This window comes from Protopterus annectens, chromosome 6.part0 (assembly GCF_019279795.1).
Source record: "Protopterus annectens isolate FY-2018-M chromosome 6.part0, PAN1.0, whole genome shotgun sequence".
Taxonomy (NCBI): Eukaryota; Metazoa; Chordata; order Ceratodontiformes; family Protopteridae; genus Protopterus; species Protopterus annectens.
This window is the reverse complement of record NC_056737.1, coordinates 1,056,013,009-1,056,035,766: the sequence shown is the minus strand read 5'-3', so window position 1 is coordinate 1,056,035,766 and position 22,758 is coordinate 1,056,013,009. Positions and strand designations below refer to the sequence as shown.

At 42.9% G+C, this 22,758-nt stretch overlaps 1 protein-coding gene across 1 annotated transcript in view; it reads right to left on the bottom strand.

Annotated features, from left to right (window-relative positions):
• DCAF4 (DDB1 and CUL4 associated factor 4) overlaps positions 1–22,758 on the bottom strand; it is a 693,896-nt gene that overhangs the window by 309,272 nt on the left and 361,866 nt on the right. The window contains exon 7 of the mRNA XM_044074668.1: positions 14,948–15,091. Coding sequence (XP_043930603.1) covers positions 14,948–15,091 — 144 coding nt within the window. The remainder of the gene's footprint in view (positions 1–14,947; positions 15,092–22,758) is intronic.

The window sequence follows — 22,758 nt, the reverse complement described above, 5'->3', positions numbered from 1 at the left end:
AACTCCCCCCTCCTGAGGGAGAGGGGGCTGGGAAGACCCCCATCTGGATCTGAATACGAATGAATCTCATCATCATCTTATCCATGTCGACTTCAGATAAAGACCGGGTGGACCTCGGCGAGGCCACAGATTCTGACCTTGCGGGTTGGGGCACTGAGGCCCTAGAAGTAGAGTGTGTCTCTTCTGGCTCCAGGGAAAATCTCGGAGATCGGAGCCGAGGGGAGTCACGGATCCTAGGAGTCTTATCCGGTGAAGGGAGGTCCGGAGACCTCTTGCGTTTTTCAGTCCTTGGTCTTGGCTCTCACTCCTTCTCCCTGCCCCATTTCTGCTCTGCTTCTGCAGGCTTTGACATGGGAGGTTGAGTCCTAGCCTGGGAGGGAGGAGATGCAAGGGCAAGAGAAGAAGGAGAGGTGGCCACAGCAGCCGCTGTGACCGAAGACGAGGCAAACGCCTCAGAAGAGGGGAGAAGGCCTTTCAGGGCCAACTTCGCCTTCCGGTCTTTAAAAGCACATGGGTTAAAACCCGTGCATATACAGCAGTCTGTGCTAAGGTGGGCCACACCCAAACACATTACACAAAGAGTGTGGCCATCTGCAGGGAACAACTTATGGCCACACTCAGTGCATCTTTTAAATATGGGCTATTCAGCCATCACAACAGTGGAAAAAACAACAATAAAGGCAGTAATATTTTTTCACACTGAACACACCACTCACCACACTCACACACAGAACACACTGAGAGGGTGAGGGGAAGCAGCACACTGACAAAGTAGAACTAAACTAAACAACTCTAAAGAACAATAACTCGACGAACCAAGCGAAGGGAGGAGAAGGGAAACCTACACTATCACTAATCTAACTATAGAAAAGGAGAAAAAGACTTTCTAAAGACTTTAAACCCACTTACTACCCGGAGCTCTGGGGATCACAATGCTTCAGCTAGCCGCGGCCAACGTAATCTGGGGGTTGGAAGGTAGTGGAGGTGTATTATGGGTAAGGAAAGGAGCTTGGAGCTCGGAGTAGATGCTAGTAAAGCTACCGGCTCGGATCCGATATGGATCCAGTATCCCACAGGTTGAAGACCAAATGAAGTAAACTACTTCAGATCTTCTGTTCCTTTTTCAGCTTCTAGTTTAATATGTGCTGATTTCTGAACAGTACTAGACAAATGCACTATTTTTTATGAGCGGGCTGCTTGTACATCTCTAGAAGCATGAGTTATGCAAAATTTAAAAATTAGTATACAGTGATGTCCCTTTTCTCTGGCACAGCTTTCTTTATTTTAAATATGAGCCAGGAGCTGGGTGCATAGTTACCCAATCCAATGTAAGTCAGAGAGGAACACAAATCCAAAGATTAGTTTATCCTGGGAGCTGAAACAAGACTGGAACTGTGAATTTACAGGATATTTAAAAGTAAAATGACACTGTGGGTGGGAATGTAAGTGATGTGTCGAAGTGGGTGTGACTTCTGTCAGCTTAACTCAGACCCTAATTTTAAACACTGGGACTGTCCCTTTCTAGTGTTGCCAGGAAATCTGAAAGAGGAATAAGAGATAACAGGTTGTGAAGTGATATCATTTTGAATTTGGGCACAATCGCAAACAGATTTAGGGAAGAAAGATCCAGAACTGGTCTCCAAGCAGTTTTTTCTTTGGCACTAGAAACATCATTGAATAAAACCCCTTCCCCACCAAGGAAGGAGGAAAGTACAGTTGTATAAAATCTTACCATAATGGTAGATGTCCTTCTCTTCACTGTTGTAGTATTTATTACGATAGGGAAACCCTGCCAAGGGTGGCCCGATGTCCAGACAGTATACCAAAGCCTTTAGGTTCTTTTAAGATAAACCATACATCACTCTTATGGTCCTCGCATAACATAGGGCATAACGGTGATGTCTAGATGTACCATCCTCAGAACTGAGAACCCAAGTAGGAATGCCAGTCAAAGGAGAAAGAGAGGTAATCAGTACATCTAGAAGAGAACTAGACCAGTGCGAGGAGGAAGGAAGTGAATACAGTGAAGAGAAGGGCATCTACCGTTATGATAAGATTTTATACAACTCTGCTATGTCCTTCCATTTCACTGTTGCAGTATTCTTTACAACAGGGAGAGGCCAAAGCTCAGGAAGAAGACGGGGAGGAGGAAGAACCAGCAGAGCTCTCTAGGAAGCCATGAAGAATGGCCACAGCAAAACTAGCTCTGGAGACTCCATCCAACTTGTAGTGCTTGGTAAATGTACGTACAGAAGTCCAGGTAGCTGCCTCAAGAATACAGTTAGTATCCAAACCCTTAGAAAAAAGCACGAGAAGAAGCCGCAGCTCTAGTAGAATGAGCCTTAACAAAAGAAGGAAGGCTCTTACCATGAAAGGAATAACAAAAAGAAATGGCTTTAGAAATCCAAGAAAAAAAGTCTGCTTGGACACAAAGCCAATCCTAAGGACCTAGCAACAAAAAGCTGATCAGATTTCCTAAAAGTTTTAGCCTTATCCAAATAAAATCGGAGTTGTCTATGCTCATCCAACATGTGCAGCACCTTCTCACTGGCAGACTGCGGAGAAGGGAAAAAAAGTGGGCAAATGAACAGACTGATTAAGGGACAACTCATTCACCACCTTAGGTATAAAAGAAGGCTTAGTATGTAGGGACACCTGTCCTTATGAAAAAAAGGAGGACAAGCCATAAGGACTTGAAGCTCAGACATCCATCTGGCAGAAGTAAAGGCTAACAAAAGTACAGTCTTCCAAGAGCAATGTTGGAAGTAAGCTGAGGCTGCAGGCTCAAAAGGAGCATGGGTAATTTTTCTAAAACAAAATTAAGATCCCAGGGAGGAGGAACAGGCTTCCTGTGAGGTCTCATATGAAGGACACCTTTAATGAATTGTTTAGCTTCAAATCTAGATGCGAAAGAAGGTGATAAAGGCAGACAAGCAGAGATAGCTGAAAAGTGGGCCTTAATAGAAGAATAAATAAATTCAGCACTGAGCAATTCACACAAATAACAGAACCAAAGGAACATCCATAGAAAGTAGATCCATGTTATGAGAAAGATGCCAAACAGAAAACCTCTTCTATTTGGATAAGTAGGATTTCCTGGTATTGGGTTTCCTGGCAGCCTGCAGGACCCTAAGCAAGGTGTCTGTGTGGAATCAAAATCCTATCACCTACAGCGTCAGCTGAAGAGTGGACAAGTGGGGATGGATGAGAGACCCCTTGTCTTGGGTGAGTAGGTCCACCCTGTGAGGTAACTTGTGATGACTGCCCTTGGCCAAATGCAGAAGAAGTATGAACCAATGTTGTTTAGGCCAAAAGGGATTCACCAGCAAGATTTTGGAAGCATCATGTTGAACTTTTAGCAGGCCTTTTGGCATGTGGGGAAGGAAGACATAAAGAAGCACACCCTTCCAAGAAAAAGACAGGGCGTCCACCTTCCAAACCAAAGGACCTGAGATTCTGGCACAAATACAAGAAGTCTGTTCAGAGGGGAGGCAAAAAGATCTATTTGAGGAGTACCCCACTGGTGGACAATGTCCAGAAACACATCCCTGTGAAGCATCCATTTGTTGGACTGAGTTACGGACTTGCTCAGAAAATCTGTCACAATGCTTTGACCCAAAGAATGTAAACTACCCGAAGAGTCACTTGATACTGCATAGCAAGTTCCCACACTAGGAGTTCCCACCAGCAGAGAAGATAAGATCTTGTCCCTCCTGTTTGTTTACATTCCACATCACTGTGGTATTGACTGTAAACACCTTGACAGATCCTGGGGAGAAAATGAGAATGAAAAGCCTGAACAGCCAGCAGAAGAGCTCTCGCCTCTTTGACACTGATGTGTTCTTTCTGGTGATGAAGCGACTAGACTCCCTGCACCTTTAGAAAGCCAAATGCTGCTCCCTATCCCACGTCTGAAGCATCTGTGAACAACTCCTGAGAGGGAAGAGGTGGATGAAATGGGAGCTCTAGATTGAGAGTCAACTGCTGAATCCACCACTGAACCTCCTTCTTGAGACAAGGCAGAAGACGAACTACAAATTCAAGGGGATGAGCATGTTGAAGCCAAATTGACTTCAGAAACCACTAAAACGTGCTCATGTGGAGTTTGTTCAAAAGGAACACAGGAATGGTGGAGGCCATGAACCCCAGAGGTCTCAGAGACTCCCTGGCTGTTACTGAAGCCAGAGTAAGAAAAGTTTGAAAAAAGGAAATGAGAGTTAAGGCACTGGGAGGAGGCATGGATACCGCCATAGGCACAGTCTGGATCCTGCACCCCAGAAAGATATTATCCTGAGAAGGAGTCAGAAATGACTTTTTGAAATTTATAGTGAACCCCAGGCTTTGCAGAAGGGAAAATGCATAAGGGAGACTTTGCAATAAGGTCTCTGGTGATGGTGCCTGAAACAGGAGGTTGTCCAAGTAGGGAAACACATGGATCCCCTGTAGCCTGCAAAATGCAATCACGGGAGATAGGCATTTGGTGAATACCCTTGGGGAAGTAGAAAGGCCCAAGGGCAAAGTAAAGAATTGAAAATGCCAGGAAACAACAGAAAAGCATAAAATCTTCTTGAAAAAAGGATGAATTGGTATATGGAGATCAGCATCCTTGAGGTCAAGAGAAACCATATAATCCCGAGGAAGCAAAAGAGGGAACAAAGTGTGCTCCATGCAGCTGACATGCACAATCTTGGAGATTTGATTTGCGCATGCACGCACGCACACACATACACACACACCTGAGAAAGGCTGGCACAGATTTACTAGCTATGTCCCCTTCTGTCCACACTATAAAGTAGTTATGCTACCACCAGACACTCCAAAGCCAGCTACTCTAAGGCTCTTACAAGGTTACCCAATTATACTGAGTTAAATTAATATTAATACAAATGACAGTGTTTGACCAATGCAGTACAGCTTTCAGGGGTGGCCACAGAGCCACAAAATAGATATGAGTACTCTCAAAGTTAAAATATTTTCTAAAGGACCAGTCAAAAGGAAAAGCTCAAATATATTTAATAATAAATTATAAAATAATATAAAAATACTACAAATCTATTTACAATAAACACCAGAGTTTCATCACAGAAAATATTAAAATAATGCCGATGAATAGATTCACAAAGTTACCGAAAAACAGTACTTAACTGATCTCACTATATTTTCCAGACTGATCTAAAGAATTTCTATTCCCTGGTCACTTACTCGAGCAAGGCAAGATGAAGTGAGTGATCCTTCTATGTCAGGTTACAAAAACAGAGTGCACTTCAGACTTCTGTTTCATCTAGTATTAAAAAGTACAGTTTTGTACCTACCATAAATGTAGATGTTCAAGTGCTAATACAGCTGCAGTCATAACAGATGGGTTCTCCTGCCGTCAGGTGGGTCCTCGGTCGGCCGAATTCCAAAGTCTAGGTCCGTCATTGGTTGTCGTCACTTCTTCCCTGACATCAGCATGACAGGGGTATAAAAGAACCAGCCGACACCATTTTCTTCAGTTTTTCTTGCCCCAGATGTCAGGTGCCCCCAAAAGGAAGGCAATACATAAATTTGTGTAAAAAAACAATGCAATATAATCAAAATACAGTAGTTGCAAGCAAATACACCATAAATGAATACCCCAATCAAGTTGTATGAGGAGGTGTTAGCCCATAGGCCTGTCCCAAGAGGGGAAGGAGGGAGGGAAACCTGGACAGCAGCTGTATTAGCACTCGAACATCTACATTTATGGTAGGTACAAAACTGTACTATGTTCATCGTGCATACAGCTGCAGTCATAACAGATGGGCAGAATCCCAAAGCTAAGAAAGGGGTGGTAGGCACTAGGTGGAACTAGGAGGAGCCAGGATGCCCTGCAAGACTGCAGTGGCAAAGCCTGCTCTGGTTTTGGAGTATAATGGTAGGTGGTAGTGCTTGGAGAAGGTATGCACAGAACTCCAAGTGGCTGCCTCCAAAATATCTTTGGTAGGAACTCTTCTGAGGAAAGCTGCGGAGGTAGCTGTGGCCCTTGTGGAGTGAGATCTGATGCCTGTAGGTACAGTTTTGCCATGAAAAGAATAGCAAAAGCGTATGCAGTGGGCTATCCATTTTGAGATTGTCTGTTTGGAAATTGGCTTTCCTTGAGCTCATACAGCATAGGACACAAAAAGCTGTTCTGATTTTCTGAAAGGCTTTGTTCTGTCCAAATAATAACGTAGTTGTCTGTGGATGTCCAAGGAATGTAGTAATCTCTCCCCTTTGTTTTGAGGATTAGGATAAAAGGTAGGTAAGTGTATGGCCTGATTCAAAGCTACCCTGGATACCACTTTAGGCATAAATGACGGGTTGGTTCGTAAGGAAACTCTGTCCTGATGGAAGATGATAAAAGGCTGCACAGCCATGAGAGCTTGTAGTTCTGAAACTCTACGAGCTGAGGTAATAGCCAGAAGGAAAGCTGTTTTCCAGGATAAATATTGCAGCTCTGATGAGGCAGCTGGCTCAAAGGGAGGCAAGGTCAGTTTTTCCAGAATGAAATTGAGATCCCAAGCAGGTACTGGTTGTTTCCTTGGGGGTCTTAGATTCTTAGCCCCTCTGAGGGACTGTCTTAAGAGAAGGTGAGAGAATAAGGGTGGATCAGTGTTGTATTCTGCAGAAATGGCTGAGGCATGGATTTTGATGGAGGAGAATGAAAGTCCACAGCTTAGCAGCTCAGCTAGATACTGTAGTATTTGAGGTAAATTCAGTTTTCCAGGATCCTGACCCTTTTTCTCATTCCAGACACAAAACCGTTTCCATTTTGCGGAGTAAGCTTTTCTAGTTGACGGCCTTCTAGCCTCCAAAATGACATCCTGCACCTCCTTGGAGAGTAGGGTCTGTTGTGATGGTAAGGAATCTTCCATGCGGCTAGATTGAGTGTTTTTAGCTGGCTATGAAGAGTTTTGAAGCTGTGCTGAGTCAGGAGAAGAGGCATTAGAGGCAGGGTCCATGGTGGGGAATGTGTCAGGCTCCTCAGGAGTGGGTACCAGTGTTGTCTTGGCCAGTCTGGAGCAATGAGAATCATCTTTGGTCTGTCTGCTCTGGTTTTCAATAGAACTTTGGGCAGCAGAGGAAGAGGTGGGAAGGCATAAACTGTCATTGATGTCCAACTGAAAGAGAGAGCGTCCACTCTCCAGGTCTTTGGATGGAAAATCCTTGAGTAGAATTTTGTCAATTGGTGATTTTTGTGGGTGGGAAAGAGATCTATGTCTGGCCTTCCCCATGCTTGGATTATTTCTGCAAAAACTTTTGGATGCAACTTCCATTCGTGTGGATCTGTCATATTCCTGCTTAAGTTGTCTGCCAGCGTGTTTTCCTTGCCTGGCAAGTACTGTGCTTCAAGTTCGATTTGTAATGCCAGGACCATGTCCCAAAGTGACATGGCCAGCCTGCACAGGTGGTATGAATGGGTTCCTCCCTATTTGTTTATGTACCACATTACTGTGGTGTTGTCTGTCCTTATCAATAGTTGACCTGGATGCAGAAGGTCTTCGAAAGCTGTAATAGCATTTGTTACTGCTAGCATTTCCTCTTGATTGATGTGAAGGTGCTTTTCTTTTTGGGACCATTTGCCCTGAATGCACCGATCTGCCATGTGTGCCCCCCAGGCGTAGTCCGAGGTGTCTGTTGTGATGACTTGATTTGCTTGAGGCTTGCAGAATGGGAGACCTGTGTTTATTTGGCATGCTTGAGCCCACCACAGAAATTCCTTTTGTAGACATGGAATTAGTGGTATTATTGTTTCCAAACTGTGGCTGTGCTTGAGACCATAGGTTTTTCAGGTACCATTGAAGTTTCCTCATATGCAGCTTTGCACATGGGATTAGTAGGATGCAAGATGCCATGAATCCCAGAGCCTGCAGGATTTTCCTTGCAGTCAGCCTGGTGCAATTTGCTAGTGCTTTGAAGTATTGAGTTAGTTGCCCCTGCTTCTCTGGCGTGAGGTAGGCCATCTGGGTGTTTGTGTCCAAGTTGGCACCCAGGAAAATTATTTTCTGAGAGGGTATTAGCCTTGATTTCTTTTTGTTGACTGTGTATCCCAGAGAATTCAATAACCTTATTACAAAAGCCAGATGTTTCAGAAGAATGTGCTTGCTGTCCGCTTGGATCAGGCAGTCGTCCAAATATGGGTATATCTGTATCCCTTGAAGTCTGCAATAGGCAATTACTGATGCCAGGCATTTCGTGAATACTCTGGGTGCAGTAGATAAGCCAAAGGGCAATGCAGAGAATTGATAATGGGTTGAACCTGCAAGAAATCTGAGGTATCTTCTGCAATTTTGTCTGATTGGGACATGCAGGTATGCCTCCTTGAGGTCCAATGTTACCAGCCAAGACTCCTTGCCCAGCATGGGAAGAAGCTGCTGTAATGTGAGCATCCTGAATTTTGGTACGATTAAGAAAGTGTTTAGGATGGATAGGTCCAATATAGGTCTCCAATCTTTTCCCTTCCTTGGTACCAGGAATAGTCTGAAATAAAAACCTTGACCTTGTTCGTGTAGGTACCTCTTGAATAGCTTTCATGTCTATAAGATCTGTAATTTGCCTTTGTGCCTCTGCCCTTTGATTGTGTGGCAGGTTTGGCATGCCTCTCATTTTGGAAGGGTGTGAAAATGGAATCTGTAGCCTCTGTTTATAATGTCCAGGATCCATTTGTCCTTTGTGACAATATGCCAATTTTTGAAAATAATGCCAGTTTTCCTCCTAAGGGTGCTGCCATTTGAATCTTGCTTGGCATGCAAAGGGGAAAGTCATTGGGCTTGCTTTCTGAATGATTGCGAGTTATCCTCACCACCTCTTTGTGTAGGAGCTTGCCATTGTCTGCCTCTAAACGATCCTTGGGATTGTCCTCTGCCCCTCGGGCGCCTGTATCTACCTCTTTGGGGTCTGTCCGTGGCTGGAAAGGACCAATTTTTGGAAGGCCAATTTCTACTGAAACGGGGGGGTTGTACCTGTAGAAAATCTCTCAGTTTGCATTGATTTAGCCTTTTCCTCCATTTTCCTTAATACCTCCTCCGCATTAGCACCAAATAATACATCCTTTTGTAGAGGGGCATCTAGTAATTTAGCTTTGACATGATCAGGCAAGGTTTGTTCCTTGAGCCAGGCATGTCTACGTATGACTGATCCTGTAACAGCAGCTCTACATGAGGCCTCTAGAGCATCAAAACCACATTGTAAGGTATGCTTACCCTCTTGTTCTGCACTATGCATCAAATCCTGCAACTCCTTCAAGTCTGGTTGTTCAGGTTGTGACATTTTACTTTTCAATTGTGATAACAAAAACTGTTGGCATTTTAGTATATGGAACTGACAGTTTAAGGCCCTCATGGTTAAGGTAGCCGAGGTATATACCTTTTTTCCCCACCTTTCTAAGGATCTGGACTCTCTCTCGGAAGGTAATGGATTTTTAGCAGTGGAGGCCTTAATTCCCTTGGGGCCCTTTGAGATGGTTTCTGGGTCAGCAGCATGGCTTTTGTATAGAAATTGGTGTGAGTCAGGAACCCTGTAGTACCTGTCAGGCTTGACTGGGGCTGGAGGCAGAGAATCCGGGTTAAGGCAGGCCTCCGAATAAACATCATCTAGGATGTCCAAGACAGGGGGTATAGCCAGAGGCCTGTGCTGAGGTAGCAAGAGAAATTCCCTAAGCCTTTTCTTGGAATCTGAATAATCCTGGCCTTCCCAGTGGAAGTGTTCCCTTAAGGTATGCAAGGTTTCCCCAAATGAATAATCCTCTGGGGGGGATACAGAAGGAATGGACTCCTCTGCATCAGAGTCTTCAAAAGGGGGAGTAAGAATGTTCCTGATCATCAGAGTGCTCTGAAATAATGGAGCCCTGATCAGAGGAGGGGAATTCTTCCTCCACTCTGGGCCTTTTGTCCGGTGGAGGTTGAGAACCCCTGATAAGAGAAATTAAATCCTCAGCCATTTTAAGCATCTGTTTTTTAGGCATGGGGCCTGGAGATGGGCCCTGTGTAGCTTGTCTCTTAGAATGCATGGCTGCTTTAGACTTAGTGAAGGCCTTAATGGAAAAGGAAGAGGAAGGTCTGAAGACACCTTGAGTGGAGGTAGACCTATCCACATTTTGAGGTTCAATGCCAGGAGTGGCTTCGGTATCTGTAGTCTGGGTGTGGGCCGAGGAGCCTGCGACCTCGGGCACAGGAGACACCACCAATGAAGTGTCGTCGGTAGTCAGGGGCTGCGTAGGCACCTCGCTGAGAACCGGACCACGTGTAGTCGGCTTTGGCGTGGTGTCGGTAGAGGCCGCGGACCTCGTGTGTCGGTCCTTATCTTTGCGTTTTTTAGACAAAACTGTAGTCGGAGTATCCGACGACATAATGTAGTTAAATGTTTTTCCAAAATAATGCTGGGCGAACTCCGCCCGATGCTTAATGGTGCGTTTGTTGAATGTAGCACAAAAGCGACAGACCGAGACGTCGTGGTCTGGGCCTAAACAAGGTATACAGAGGGAATGGAAATCCTTATGCGGTATTTGCTTCCCACATGAAATACAATTATTAACTTTGTCTGACATCGGTCTGAGGCAAGAAAGGTTTCCCCAACGGGGTACTTAGCTTTCAAGAAGACTTCGGTTTCCAAATTTTCGTAATTTCAGGAGCTGGCTGACCGGCACTTGCGAACTGCTTCTGCTTTGGGCACTACGCGGCTTGAAAGACTGAAGAAAATGGCGTCGGCTGGTTCTTTTATACCCCTGTCACACTGATGTCAGGGAAGAAGCGACGACAACCGACGGCGGACCTAGACTTTGGGATTCGGCCGACCGAGGACCCGCCTGACGGCAGGAGAACCCATCTGTTATGACTGCAGCTGTATGCACGATGAACATCATCATTACAGAGCTGGTTTACAGAATGACATCACACACAACTGGTCATATGACTTCTGGTTCCCATACTACCCTCTTGGCTTGAAGCTGAACCAGAATATCGCACCTATGTGTTACCATACACACAGATAAAGCTTTGCTGAGATGTGTTATAGCATCTGGAAGCCATAAAAATATTTCAACATTTCCACCCTTCTAGGGTGGCAATTAATTAACTGCTACGGACAATACAACAAGGATTCCTAGTCCTTGTTTTCACAGACATTTAGTCTCTGGCTGCAATCAGAACTGTAAGATACAATATTTATGGCCTACATTAAGTAATTTAATTTCATACTATTTTAAGTTAGCTGGAATGAGATTAACCTCCTCTCTTCCAGTATCATATTTACAATAGTACAGTCTGATATAAATGTATATTTTTTTCTGTCCAGCAGGACATACTGTTGATACATTTTTAACACAAGTCACCTTACAAATACATTTTCAACAAAAGCATCTGAGCAAATCAGTTTGATATACAAATGACATATAATTCTTTACAAAATCCCAGCTAGTTGTGCTGGCATATGTTACACATCCACTGCCCTTTTTCTCCTGGCTCTCATATTTTCACAGCTTGTCAGATGCCACAGACACCACCAAGAGGTTAGCAGAAGGGCACTTATACAAAAACGTACAGTCCATGGGCACCCTGTAAAACCCATCAAGTTTCTTGGGGGCAGGGGGTGGGAGTTAGGAGTCTTAGAACCATAAGAAAAGGCATCCAACAAAGCAGCCAAAACAGGAGGGACAGCAGAAGGTATGGAGGAATCCATCTACAGGAGCTCATAATATCTTTTGGCACCTCAGAAACTTGAGCACAATCCCATTTAAAAAACTCCATCATCTTACAGATTGTGTCCCCAAAATAATTCTCCTCAAAAAGAATATCAGGACCTGTAGATTCCTCTTCCTCAGACCCATAATCTACAGGAGAGGAAATCTGAGAGAAGCAAGCAAGGGATTCCTCATCTGAATCTGCCCCCTTCGCAGAGGAACCTGTTCTCTGGGTCTCTTAAGGGAAGTAGAGGACCAAGGAGAGGAACAGAAACCCCCTGAGGAGGTTTTAAAGCAATCAAAGCACTAAAGAACTCCTGAGTAAAGGACTATAATTCACTCTGTGGGTTCTTAGGGGCTGGAGAAATATGCTTAACTTTCTGCTTTTTCTTTAAGGGGATATCCACCTTATAAAACTCAGAAGGCTCCCATCCCGCACAGCATTCAATAATTGTAGTTGGGACTTCTTCTCTGACCAAAATTTGAGGAACACCCCTAGGCCCCTCAGAAATAATCAGCCATGGTTCCCCTGAATGTCCGATGCGGACATCTGCAATGCTTCCACAGATGTGCCTAAGGTCAGATGCCCATCACCACCAAAATGGTCGCTGCAGAAGAATCCAACAAAGCCTACTATGGAGAGTCTTAGGAACAAAGGCCCGACAAATTGAACAGGATGTACGGTTGTGGGAAGCGCAGAGGAAAAACGGGCACTGCTCATGACAGTCTTTATGGGGACTCTGTCTCTTACATAGGCATTTACCCTTCCTGGATGACAAGAAAGCCCAGAAGCAACAAAAATGTAAAGAAAGATAACAAAACCTCCCAACAGGGCACTTATCTGCAACAGGTTGGTGAACCAGCAAAGGAACGGACATTCAGACTGATGATCAAGAGATGGCGTTCAGACTGGTGGCAAAGAAATTCTGAGGATGGTACTTCCAGAAGTCACCTTTATGGCCTACATTATGCGAGGAGCATACAAATGACATACAGTGTACCTTAAAGCAACCTAAATGCTTTGGTATACTGTTCAGATGACAGGCCGCCCTTGGCAGGGATCCCCATTGTGATGAATATTGCAACAGTAAAATGGAAGGTAATCTGGCTCTATAACTCATTGGGACAGCATGTGATGAAGAACCAGTCGACCTAGTGAAAAGGAGGAATTTCTCCCACTGAAACCTGTAACTTTGACAAATAATTTTTAGAACCCATATGTTTGAAAGGATCTGTTGCCACATACAAAAAAATGGAGATTCAGACTTTCTGGAAGAAAAAAGGGGCCAGGGTGGGATGGGTTCACAAGGTCCGCTAAACAGTCATTTGGACTTGTTGGACCATCCTTGGTTTTAGGAGGTTAGAGACTTCTTTTTGGAACCATCTTCCATTTTTTTCTTAAATGTCAATTTACTTCTAGTTTGTTAAGACTATTTAGTCTGTTTTTTTTTTTTTTTTTTTGTCCAAATTGGATGAGGAGTTAGGAAATCCCTTGGGAAATTTGGAAAAGGAGAGCTGAAAAATCTTAGAGATTCCCTGGGACCAGCTTGCCCCTTTCATCACACTTTTTGATCACCTCTGCAGCAGATGGCCAAACCCTAAATCTCTATCCAAGGGACTGAGAAACCTCATTGATCTCACACTGAAAACGCCCTACAGGGAGAATCAGAAACTAAGCTCTCCTCTGAGTCTGAATCATAAATCTGATGAGAAAGCCCTGTATTTGTCCCCTCATTTCAGAATCTTGAATCTCTTCAGGAAAACAGGTATCCCTGTTTTTTTTTTTTTTTTTTTTTTTTATCAAAAACTAGCTTATAAGAAGGATCAACAGTCTGAATTAAATCCTGAGTCAGACCCAGTAAATTACTCCTGTCCACAGAAATTAGAGGAGTAGATAACATGTTTAGTTTTGTTTCTTTTTGACAGGAAAAATGGGGCCAACCGTGTTATTAATGGCAACAGCCCCTTCCTTAGGGATGGGCTCAAAATTCTGACAAAAAAGGAAAGTCTTCCCTGTTCCCTCTCCCAGAACTGAGAAGAGTGGCTCTCCCTTGCCTGCTGAGAGGACCCCAATAGCCACAAAGGATGTGGCTACCTCCCGGTCCATAGTGGCTGTAGGTGATACACCAGAGGGATCTTGGGTAAAAGAGGAGTAGTCTGAGGTACAACTAATGCCACAAGAGTCACCCACTTGCGGCTGAGGCAAACTGCTAGCCTGCTGTGGTGGCAAAGGCTGTTTGTTTAACATTTTCTTTTTGTGGCTGGAAGACGGACCGACTGTGGGACTGACAATTTGTTCCATGGTCAAACTGAAAATGATGGCTCTTTCACAGGGAAAACAAGCAGCAAAGGCCAGAAAAAAAAGTAAGGTCCTTAAAGTCACAATACTTTTTAAATACTTTAAGCAACTTTTAAAATGATAGAAAAAAAGCATGCTCTCAGTTAAAAGTACAGTACAGTCTCAGGACACTTCATTAAAACACAAAATCCTAGCTTTTTTAAAATAACTTTCCTGAACAGGAAATTATCAAACAAAACATTTTTTTTTAAATGTAGGGTTTATCCCAAAGGGAACTTATCTGCCCAGCAAAGGAACAGCAGAAGCAGACTGTCAACCCTCAAAAGCCTCACAGGAGCGTATTGTTCAGCAGCAGGAAAGTTCTGAAGGGCTTGATGCCCAAACCTGTCTTTTCAGTCAGATTAGCTTGAGCTAACTGATGGAGTGGGTGCATGGAAGGTGCTCTGAAGTTTTGTAAGCTGGCCAGCTGTTAATATCCTAGGCGGGATATAACCCATAGAGCTAAGGTTAATGCAGCAGTGATTAATATGATGAACACCAAAGTGGCAAGAAGAAATCCTAAAATGAAAGCCTTTACCAGTACCTGGAATAAATGATTAACATGGATGATTAACATGGACAATTTGCAAAGACTGTAACTCATTTCACAGGATAAGAATTATAGTGACAGATTTACTTATGAGTCTATTATACAAAGGGACACCCATTTTGCCCTATTGGTTACAATACAGATAGAAGACAACTTATTGCTGTTAGTCTGCCTTATCCTTCTCTAATATGCAGGGTTGTCATAGTAATACTGGAAAGTTTTGTGAAAAATTAATACAATTTATGTTAAAGGCACAATTATAAGGAAACCTAGAAAAGAAATACACAGAAACAACATGCAGCAGAAAATAGAAAGTTAATTTTTCAGTGTTAGCCAGAAGTGTTTTGTTACACCTTTTCAGGTAAATAATTGAGCGAGTTACCTTCCTGTTTGTGAAGTACAGATTATCACACATTTCCACTGCCAAAACACCTTTCTTTAACCCGTTCAGATTCATAATCCCATATTTACACCCTCCATGGTCCACATCGCTGACTGTGAACAGCCGCTTGCAGTCTGTATCTGCCTAGAAATTTCAAAATTAATAGTATTAAAGTCTAGCCACCTGTTAAGACAGTCAGGTTTAATGAAAGTGATACATGCAATGAAAACTCTTCCAGTATGGTAAACTACAATGTGTCAATACATGGTTACCCCAAACATGACTGCTGTTCTTAAAATGAGTGACCAGATGATGCATACATGCAATACAGATAGACAGGGAAACAGATCCCACTGAAGTCTTGAGTTCCGTACACTTCTGCCTTGCAACGACTTCACTAAGTATTCTATCTGCCTGTTTAAACATAAGTTTCACTTATCAATATTCCTATATTTTTCAAAGAATCAACCTGCTATAATGATCATTGATAACACACCTATATGGTTCATTCTTTTTTGCACTGTACATTACTACGAATTTCTTCATGTCTGCCTCAAGACGGTTCCTTTACTTTGCCATCTATAAGATCATCATAAGCTTATGCAGCTGTAATTTGTATCCTTTGTGTAGAAATAACCACTGCTGGGTTCTAATGTCAATCCTTATTTTATTTATTTCCTTTAACTCAGACAGTTTGCTATCCACCCTAATCAGAATTAGGCTTTTTCTTCACGCAAACTTCTTCCACTATATATGCTCTCTTAGATCAATATATACAAATTGGTACCTCTGTGTTGCCAGCACTATTATGAAAGAACATAAATGTATTTGACTTATTACATGTGAACTCTTTTTGTATTTGCATAACACATCCAGTATGTCTGTTTTTTTGACAACATGGCAAGCGGGTTAGTCCAAAGACCCATGTCACTCACAGCCCAGATACAAGGCAAATGATATATAATACAAAACACAGTGCAAATGCATCCTAAAACAGAGAGATGTACTTAATTTATCAGTTAATATTATGAGGGGTCTTTGAGCTCTTCCTCTTTTGAATTTTGCACTTTTTGGAGATGTTCCTACATTCAAGGGTGCACACATCCTAGAGCATTGCAGCAGTAACATAATGCTCCACATTGTAGGTATGCAAATACCTCCCCCCGAGCAAGACAACTTGTCCGCAAACCCTGAATAAGTACATTTTCCAAAAGTTAAAACAAATAAGTACCGACACCTACACTATTTACTAGGATATATTAATTAACTTCCACCGCACTGTGGCTTGCAGACAATTTCAAAAGCAGCCAGATGGTAGAGGCGGCAGTCAAGCACAGGTGAAGACAACAGGGTATCTGTGGCCAATCAGTAAAAGTCTGTATACACTGACATGAGAACACATCCATTGAATCAAAGAGTAAGGACCTTACTTAATGTAAGCCAGTGTGTACTGATATGATGAGAACACAACTGTTGTATCAAAGAATAAGGCCCCTACATGATGTGTCTATGACTGGGTAGAATCCCAAGTTATAAAACAGCAAGGGAGGATGAAGCCATAAAAAAAGCCAAGAAGCAGAGATCAGAAAACTAAATCCTGAAGTACAGAGATAACAAAGGAGGTCCAGCTTCTGGAGTTGTACTTCAGATATGTGAAGTACTGACCAAGAAGCCGTAGCACAGGAGTTGACGATGAAGATGTTCTTGAAGCAAGTGCTACATGATGCATTCAGGTATTTTGGGCAGTGACCCTTGTCCTCGGCATTATCCAGTGGTGCTGGTGGGACATATGATTACCAAAGATAATACAAATGAGAAGTTCATTTGGGCATGGTATGTTTTGGCATCTGCCAGCCCTTCCATCCTCAGTGCGAATGAGGTGAAGAGTAGATCAGTCTTCCTAATTTAAGAAAAAAAACTGAAATGATGGTGCATACCCATGGTGCAAAGGAGCTTTTCTCCTCTGCTGTGAAAAAAACAGGTAAATGAATGGCTCAGTAAAAAGGCAGTTCTGTCACCACTTTCAGGAATTAACACTGTCTGGTCCTAAGGGGCATTGATCTTGCTGGCTTTTAACCAGGTAAGGTTTTCTATATGACAGCCTACAGCTGCATAATCCAAAGGGCAGAGCTGATGGCAACAGGAAAAAGTGCTTTCCATTTTAGGAATGAGCTTTAACACCACTGAACCACCACCAACACCAAGTTCAAAACCAAAGACAAGAAATCTTGTCAATTGTGAAGTTCAAATGTCAAAGAAGAAAGGAGTTCTTCTATGGTGGTTGGAGATACCAATAAGGTTCCTCTAAGGTAGATGGAGACACAAAACCCCTTTAAGGAACTGTCTGACCAACAGATGCTGGGCCACAATCCTGCACTCTAGAAGGTCATGATGGACAGAAACAGCTATCACGTGTAACCTGTTGATGGATTTACTGAGGCCTAAATCATAAAAGTGCCTGTGATAGTCCAGGATCATTTGTATGCTAGCATGTTGGGCTATATGGGATTCCACTCAGCCTAAATGGGCATCTCCTCCCATTTGGCAGATTACTTCTGCTGGATTGAAGGTTTCCTGGCAGTTATAATAGTTCTAAATCACACCTGAGAACCACTCGAGAGAAGTCAGTCTGGTAGTTAGCACAAAGGACTAAAGCTTTGAGCAGTTAAGGAGCTGCGTCTTACACTCAGGGCACAGGATTTAATTCCTTCCACCTTTACTTGTCTACTGTGAGACTATGAGCAAGTCAATCAAACAGAAAATGCTCTCAAGTCACCCATAAAAAAGGACAATTTGTCCAGTGTGCTTACCTAGTCAACAAACAGGAAAATAAAAAAAAATATGGGTCTGCAGCAATAGTCAGGCACTGAGGTGGAGCTAACCACCAATTCTGTCATGGAGAATCTCCTGGGTTAGTACTGAGAGAGTTCCCTGTATCACCAAGACCTAAAAGCTCAAAATCAACCCTTCCTGGGCAACAGGTGATGGCAAAGATAGGTTTTGGTCGTTTATCTCAAAAAATTTCAATAAAACATTAGACAGAATAGAGAGAAGGAGTACATAAATTCCCCTTAGTGCAGGATGAAGAAAACCTCCATACTGAACAAAATCTTACACTACTGCAACAAGCAACCACTAGCTAGGCTTAAAAGGGCCCACAGTACTTACCTATGAACCTATAAAGACCATTCTCTGAGTGGTAAACAGGCTGCTGGGTGGAGTGCTTCATTTCTCAATGATGTGAAACCAGTATGACTCCTGAATGTACAAACCCAGCAGCAGACTGGAGGAGCACCTTGCAGAATTTGCCAGAATATTCACTTTACCCAGACTGTGCAATGATGTGAGAATGATGCTCCCTTCTGCTGATCACTATCAATCATGCACTGACCTTCTGCACATAGGTTACAAGCAGATGCCCTCCTTCCTAGTTAGATACTACAAAATGGACTGGTTACTTGACCAAATCAGGGGAGGTCCCAGAAACTCCTTCGCCCTCAAGGCTTTCTGGGCCAGAAGGATTGTGTACAGTTCCAAATGGTTGATTTGGAGCCTCATCCCCATGATGGAGGACTAGTTTCACTGTAATGTGGAAGAGTTTAGATTAGCTCTGCACCTTACTGATGAAGTATGTCTCATTAGCACATGTGATGAGTTCAGCTGCAGGAATGTGAGGTCTACGTTAAGGTTGGTGTGAACTGCCCACCACTCCAGAGCCCAGCTACAAAGGTCTAACACCAGCAGAAGACATATAAACACATGGCGACTTTGCAGCAACTTGAATCTCTACTTCCACTGCAACATCTACACACACAGTTGTACATTTTTTCCCAAGCTGCCAAGTTCATGACTTCAAGGGAACTCACCAGTGGCAGAAATAACTGACATCCAAGAGTCCAGCTCTGTGCCACTGAAAAAAATCTTCTGAGATAGGATACCAGAGACTTTTCCCATGTTTACAGTTATCCCTGTGGATCGCAGATAAGGAAGCATCCATTTCAGGAATGCCAAAAGACAGCTCTCAAAGGCAGCATCAGAAACCAGACATTAGGACCACATAGAGCTCTTTCTTGTATAAGGCTTTGCCAACACTGCAATATATTGGTTGAGTCCACATAGCAATGCTCTGCATTAAAAGTGGTGCCTACCAGTATAAAATTAATCAGCCTTCTGTGCAGATTCCAGATACTGATATGCCAGTAGGCATCAATCATACCTAAGCACATTACAGTAGCAGTGGTGTGACCCACCCATACCATAGGCATCAATCATACTTAAGCACACTACAGTAGCAGTGGTGTGACCCCCATACCATTATCACTTAAGTATTATATATGGAATGTGGTAATTTAAATTAGAATGGAAGCCTTTCATCCACTTCAGAGTGAGAAACATGAGGCAAAAAAAACCCTGGTCTTGTTCAGAAGGTGGGATGATTTCTATAACTATTCTGAAGATTGGACTGTAGGGCTGTAGAAGCAAGTTGGTCTCTAAGAAGAGATCTTTATGAGAAAATAAATATATTTTCTAAGACATAGCCATCCATGATTACATCAAGAATTTTCTTGTCTTTTGTGATGACTCTCTAAGTGACTTCTGCACAGGTGAATGTGACGTTTTGGGTAACATGGATGGCAGCTGAGACAAAAATATGTGATGTTTGAGTGCCTTCCTCAGTCCAGAAGAAGGCTACTTTGTATTCCATGGGAGAGTTGTAACTTAACATCCTTGATGGGGAGGGGTTGTACCCTCCCACTATTTACTGTAATCATCTCAATGTCACATCTTTTTGGCAGTGTTCATTATTGTGAGTAGCCAGGAGTAGCCATGCTAATTTAAGCAGCTGAGTGATTCTATGAATTGCTTGCTGCTTGAAGGTCTTACTGCAGGCAGTTCTTGTTGAGGGGACGTGAATAATTAGCATATGCTTCTTCCCCAGAATGCCTCATAAGCATGCAGCACAGCCACGGAGACAAACCACCATGATGCTGCATGTCTTCCTGCAAAAGCACTGTGGTAGGGCTGTCTACAAGTTTGAAAAAGTTACCATGAGGTGTACACCTCACGTACACCTTGTAGTAACTTTTATGAATTTAGCTGCATGTTTACTCAATGACTGCCTAATGACATTCAAAGTTATTCCTGAATGGAATTGTCAGAATAAAGCTTAACCTAATCAAAATGAACACAATTGTTACTTCTTCTTTTTCTTTCGGCTTTTCCTGGTTAGGGGTCGCCACAGCGGATCACCTTGTCAATTCATGATTAGCAGTGGAATTTTACGGTGTCGAGTTGCCAGCCCGGCGCCCAACCTTCCACAGAAGGTACACACATGCACACACTCACACCTAGGGCCAATTTAGAGTGTCCAATCCACCTACAGCATGTCTTTTGGATGTGGGAAGAAACCGGAGCACCCGAAGGAAACCCACGCGACCACAGGCAGGACATGCAGACTCCACACAGAAGGCACCCCAGCCGAGGATCGAACTGGAGAACCTCTTGCTATGAGGCGGCAATGATAACCACTGCACCACCATGGCTGCCCTCACAATTGTTACTGTGAGACCGAATAAATATATACGGGAATTTCAGCAAGATAAACATGCAAAGGAAAAGTTATTCCAAGACTCAAATTTACTGTCTTTAATACAGTTGGGAGAGGTCCTAACTGTATCCCATATGTGATTATGGAACAGGTACGCCCAGATTCATTTCTGGTCAAAGAAATAGACAGAGGTATTATTTACAGAAGGCATAGTTGATCAACTGTGAACAAGAGTGACTGGCAGCAATGACCACCCTGAAGAAATGGGTCCAGGTGTAGAACAAATGCACTACAATGATGAACCCTGACAGAGTAATAACTGAGCATAATGTGCCTCATGAATCAAAGGGGAGCAACGGTTGTCCAAAAAATACTAGTGATTGACACGGATTTGTGTGACACTTCAGTCTTAGTGCCAAGCTTTTCCTTGCAAGGAAAAATGCCAATGTGTTGGGGATTTCTTCTTTCCCCCTCTGACAGTGCAACTTCAGAACTGGTATATACACTTAATGTGGGTGGAGGGGTGTAAGGAAGGTTTGCACCCCTGCAATAATGCTTTTTTTTTTGTGTTTTACTTTTTCAGCATGATGTTCTCATTCCTGAAGTTTCACTCATTTGTGACTGCAGTTGTACGAGGTGATCAATAAAGGAGTCATTGTCTTGTCATGGAGCTGAGTCAACTGCAACAAACTGTAAGGCTGATGTTTCAGACAGTTCAGTCAATGCCAGAGTTGAGATGGTTATAGATAAGTAAGAATCCACCCCAGCAACTGACTCACTCATGCAAAGTTTTCAGCTTATAAATTCATAGATAAACAGATGTTAACTTAACACAAATCGAGCGACCCAAGCTTCATCTACCTTGACAAAATGTAGTTAGATATTTTTTTAACCTGAAGTGGAATATTACAGTACACTGACCTTGCTATTTAGAAAGCTGGCAGCACTAGGCTTTTGTAAAAGTGAGCCAGACTACAGAACAACGTGTCAGTGCATGAATGCAGTCTTCATATATTAAAACGTGCTCAAATATGGTATTCTCTTCATGTTTTCTTTCTCAGTACAGTACAACTTTAAAACAACTTTTAGCAAACTTTGGATAATAAGATTCAAAGGTGCTAGACATATTTTGGCTAAAACATCAGTTCCACATCCACCGCGGTAATTATCATATTACACACCCCTAAGAGTTGACCCACTAGTTAGGGACTTGAGGACACCCAAACACTAATCTAGCCTTGGACCATCATGTGTGTACAGTAGTGAGGAAATCATTCTATGTTGTACAACTTATAAACAAAGGTATGGCATTTAGGTCCAAGGAAGTCATTGTTCAACTGAATTTGGCATTCATCAGAGAACAATGCCCCCTTTGGTATCTACCTAACCAGGCATATCCAACAACTGGAACATCCACAGAGGTTCTTCACTAAAAGAATAAAGGGTGTAAATAATATCTCCTATGCAGACCACCTCAAGACCCTATCCCTGTATTCTGTCTCCAACAGGTTGTTGAGGGGAGATCTACGCCTGGCATACAAGGCATTGTCAGACCACACTTTGATGGACCTCCTGCATATCCGAAAAACAAACATCACCAGAATTACCTGTTCTAAGACTTAAACCTTGCCTGTTGCAAAATTGGACCTGCTGGACCGACAGGTATTTATCCCAGAGATGACCCTTTCTTGGAAACAGGTTCCCCATCCATGTGAAGCAGAGTTTCTCCCTAATGCAATTCAAGTGTAACTTGGACAACTGGCTGGTGAACAGGAAATTCATCCTTGGCTTGGCACCTGTCTCTAATGGACACTAGCAGCCAATAAATGGTGCATTTCCCAGGCCCCTGCTTATAACTGTTTCACCTCCCAAACCCCTGCTTACATTTTTCAAGGGTACCAGAATTTGTCAGAGATTTGGGATGCATGGTTAGGCTTAAAAAGGCCCTTGTGGTTGTTAGCCTAGTACACACTTATGAACCTAAATGTTTTATTAATTTATTTCTTTCAAATTTATTAACTGGCTTGTCTCTGTGTCACCAGTCCTTTGGTAAGTGAGGTTCAAGAAGTATTCAAGTCCCCTTGAAAATCAATGCATTACAATATGTATAATTATTCTAATTAAGATCAATGCAACATGTGTATTAATACATATGCATAATTGCAACAAAAAATAATTATCTTAACAAAAAGACTGAAATGGACAATTAGTTGCAAACCACATTGGTAAGCCCAATTTTATCCTCAGGTTGGCAGTGTGCAAT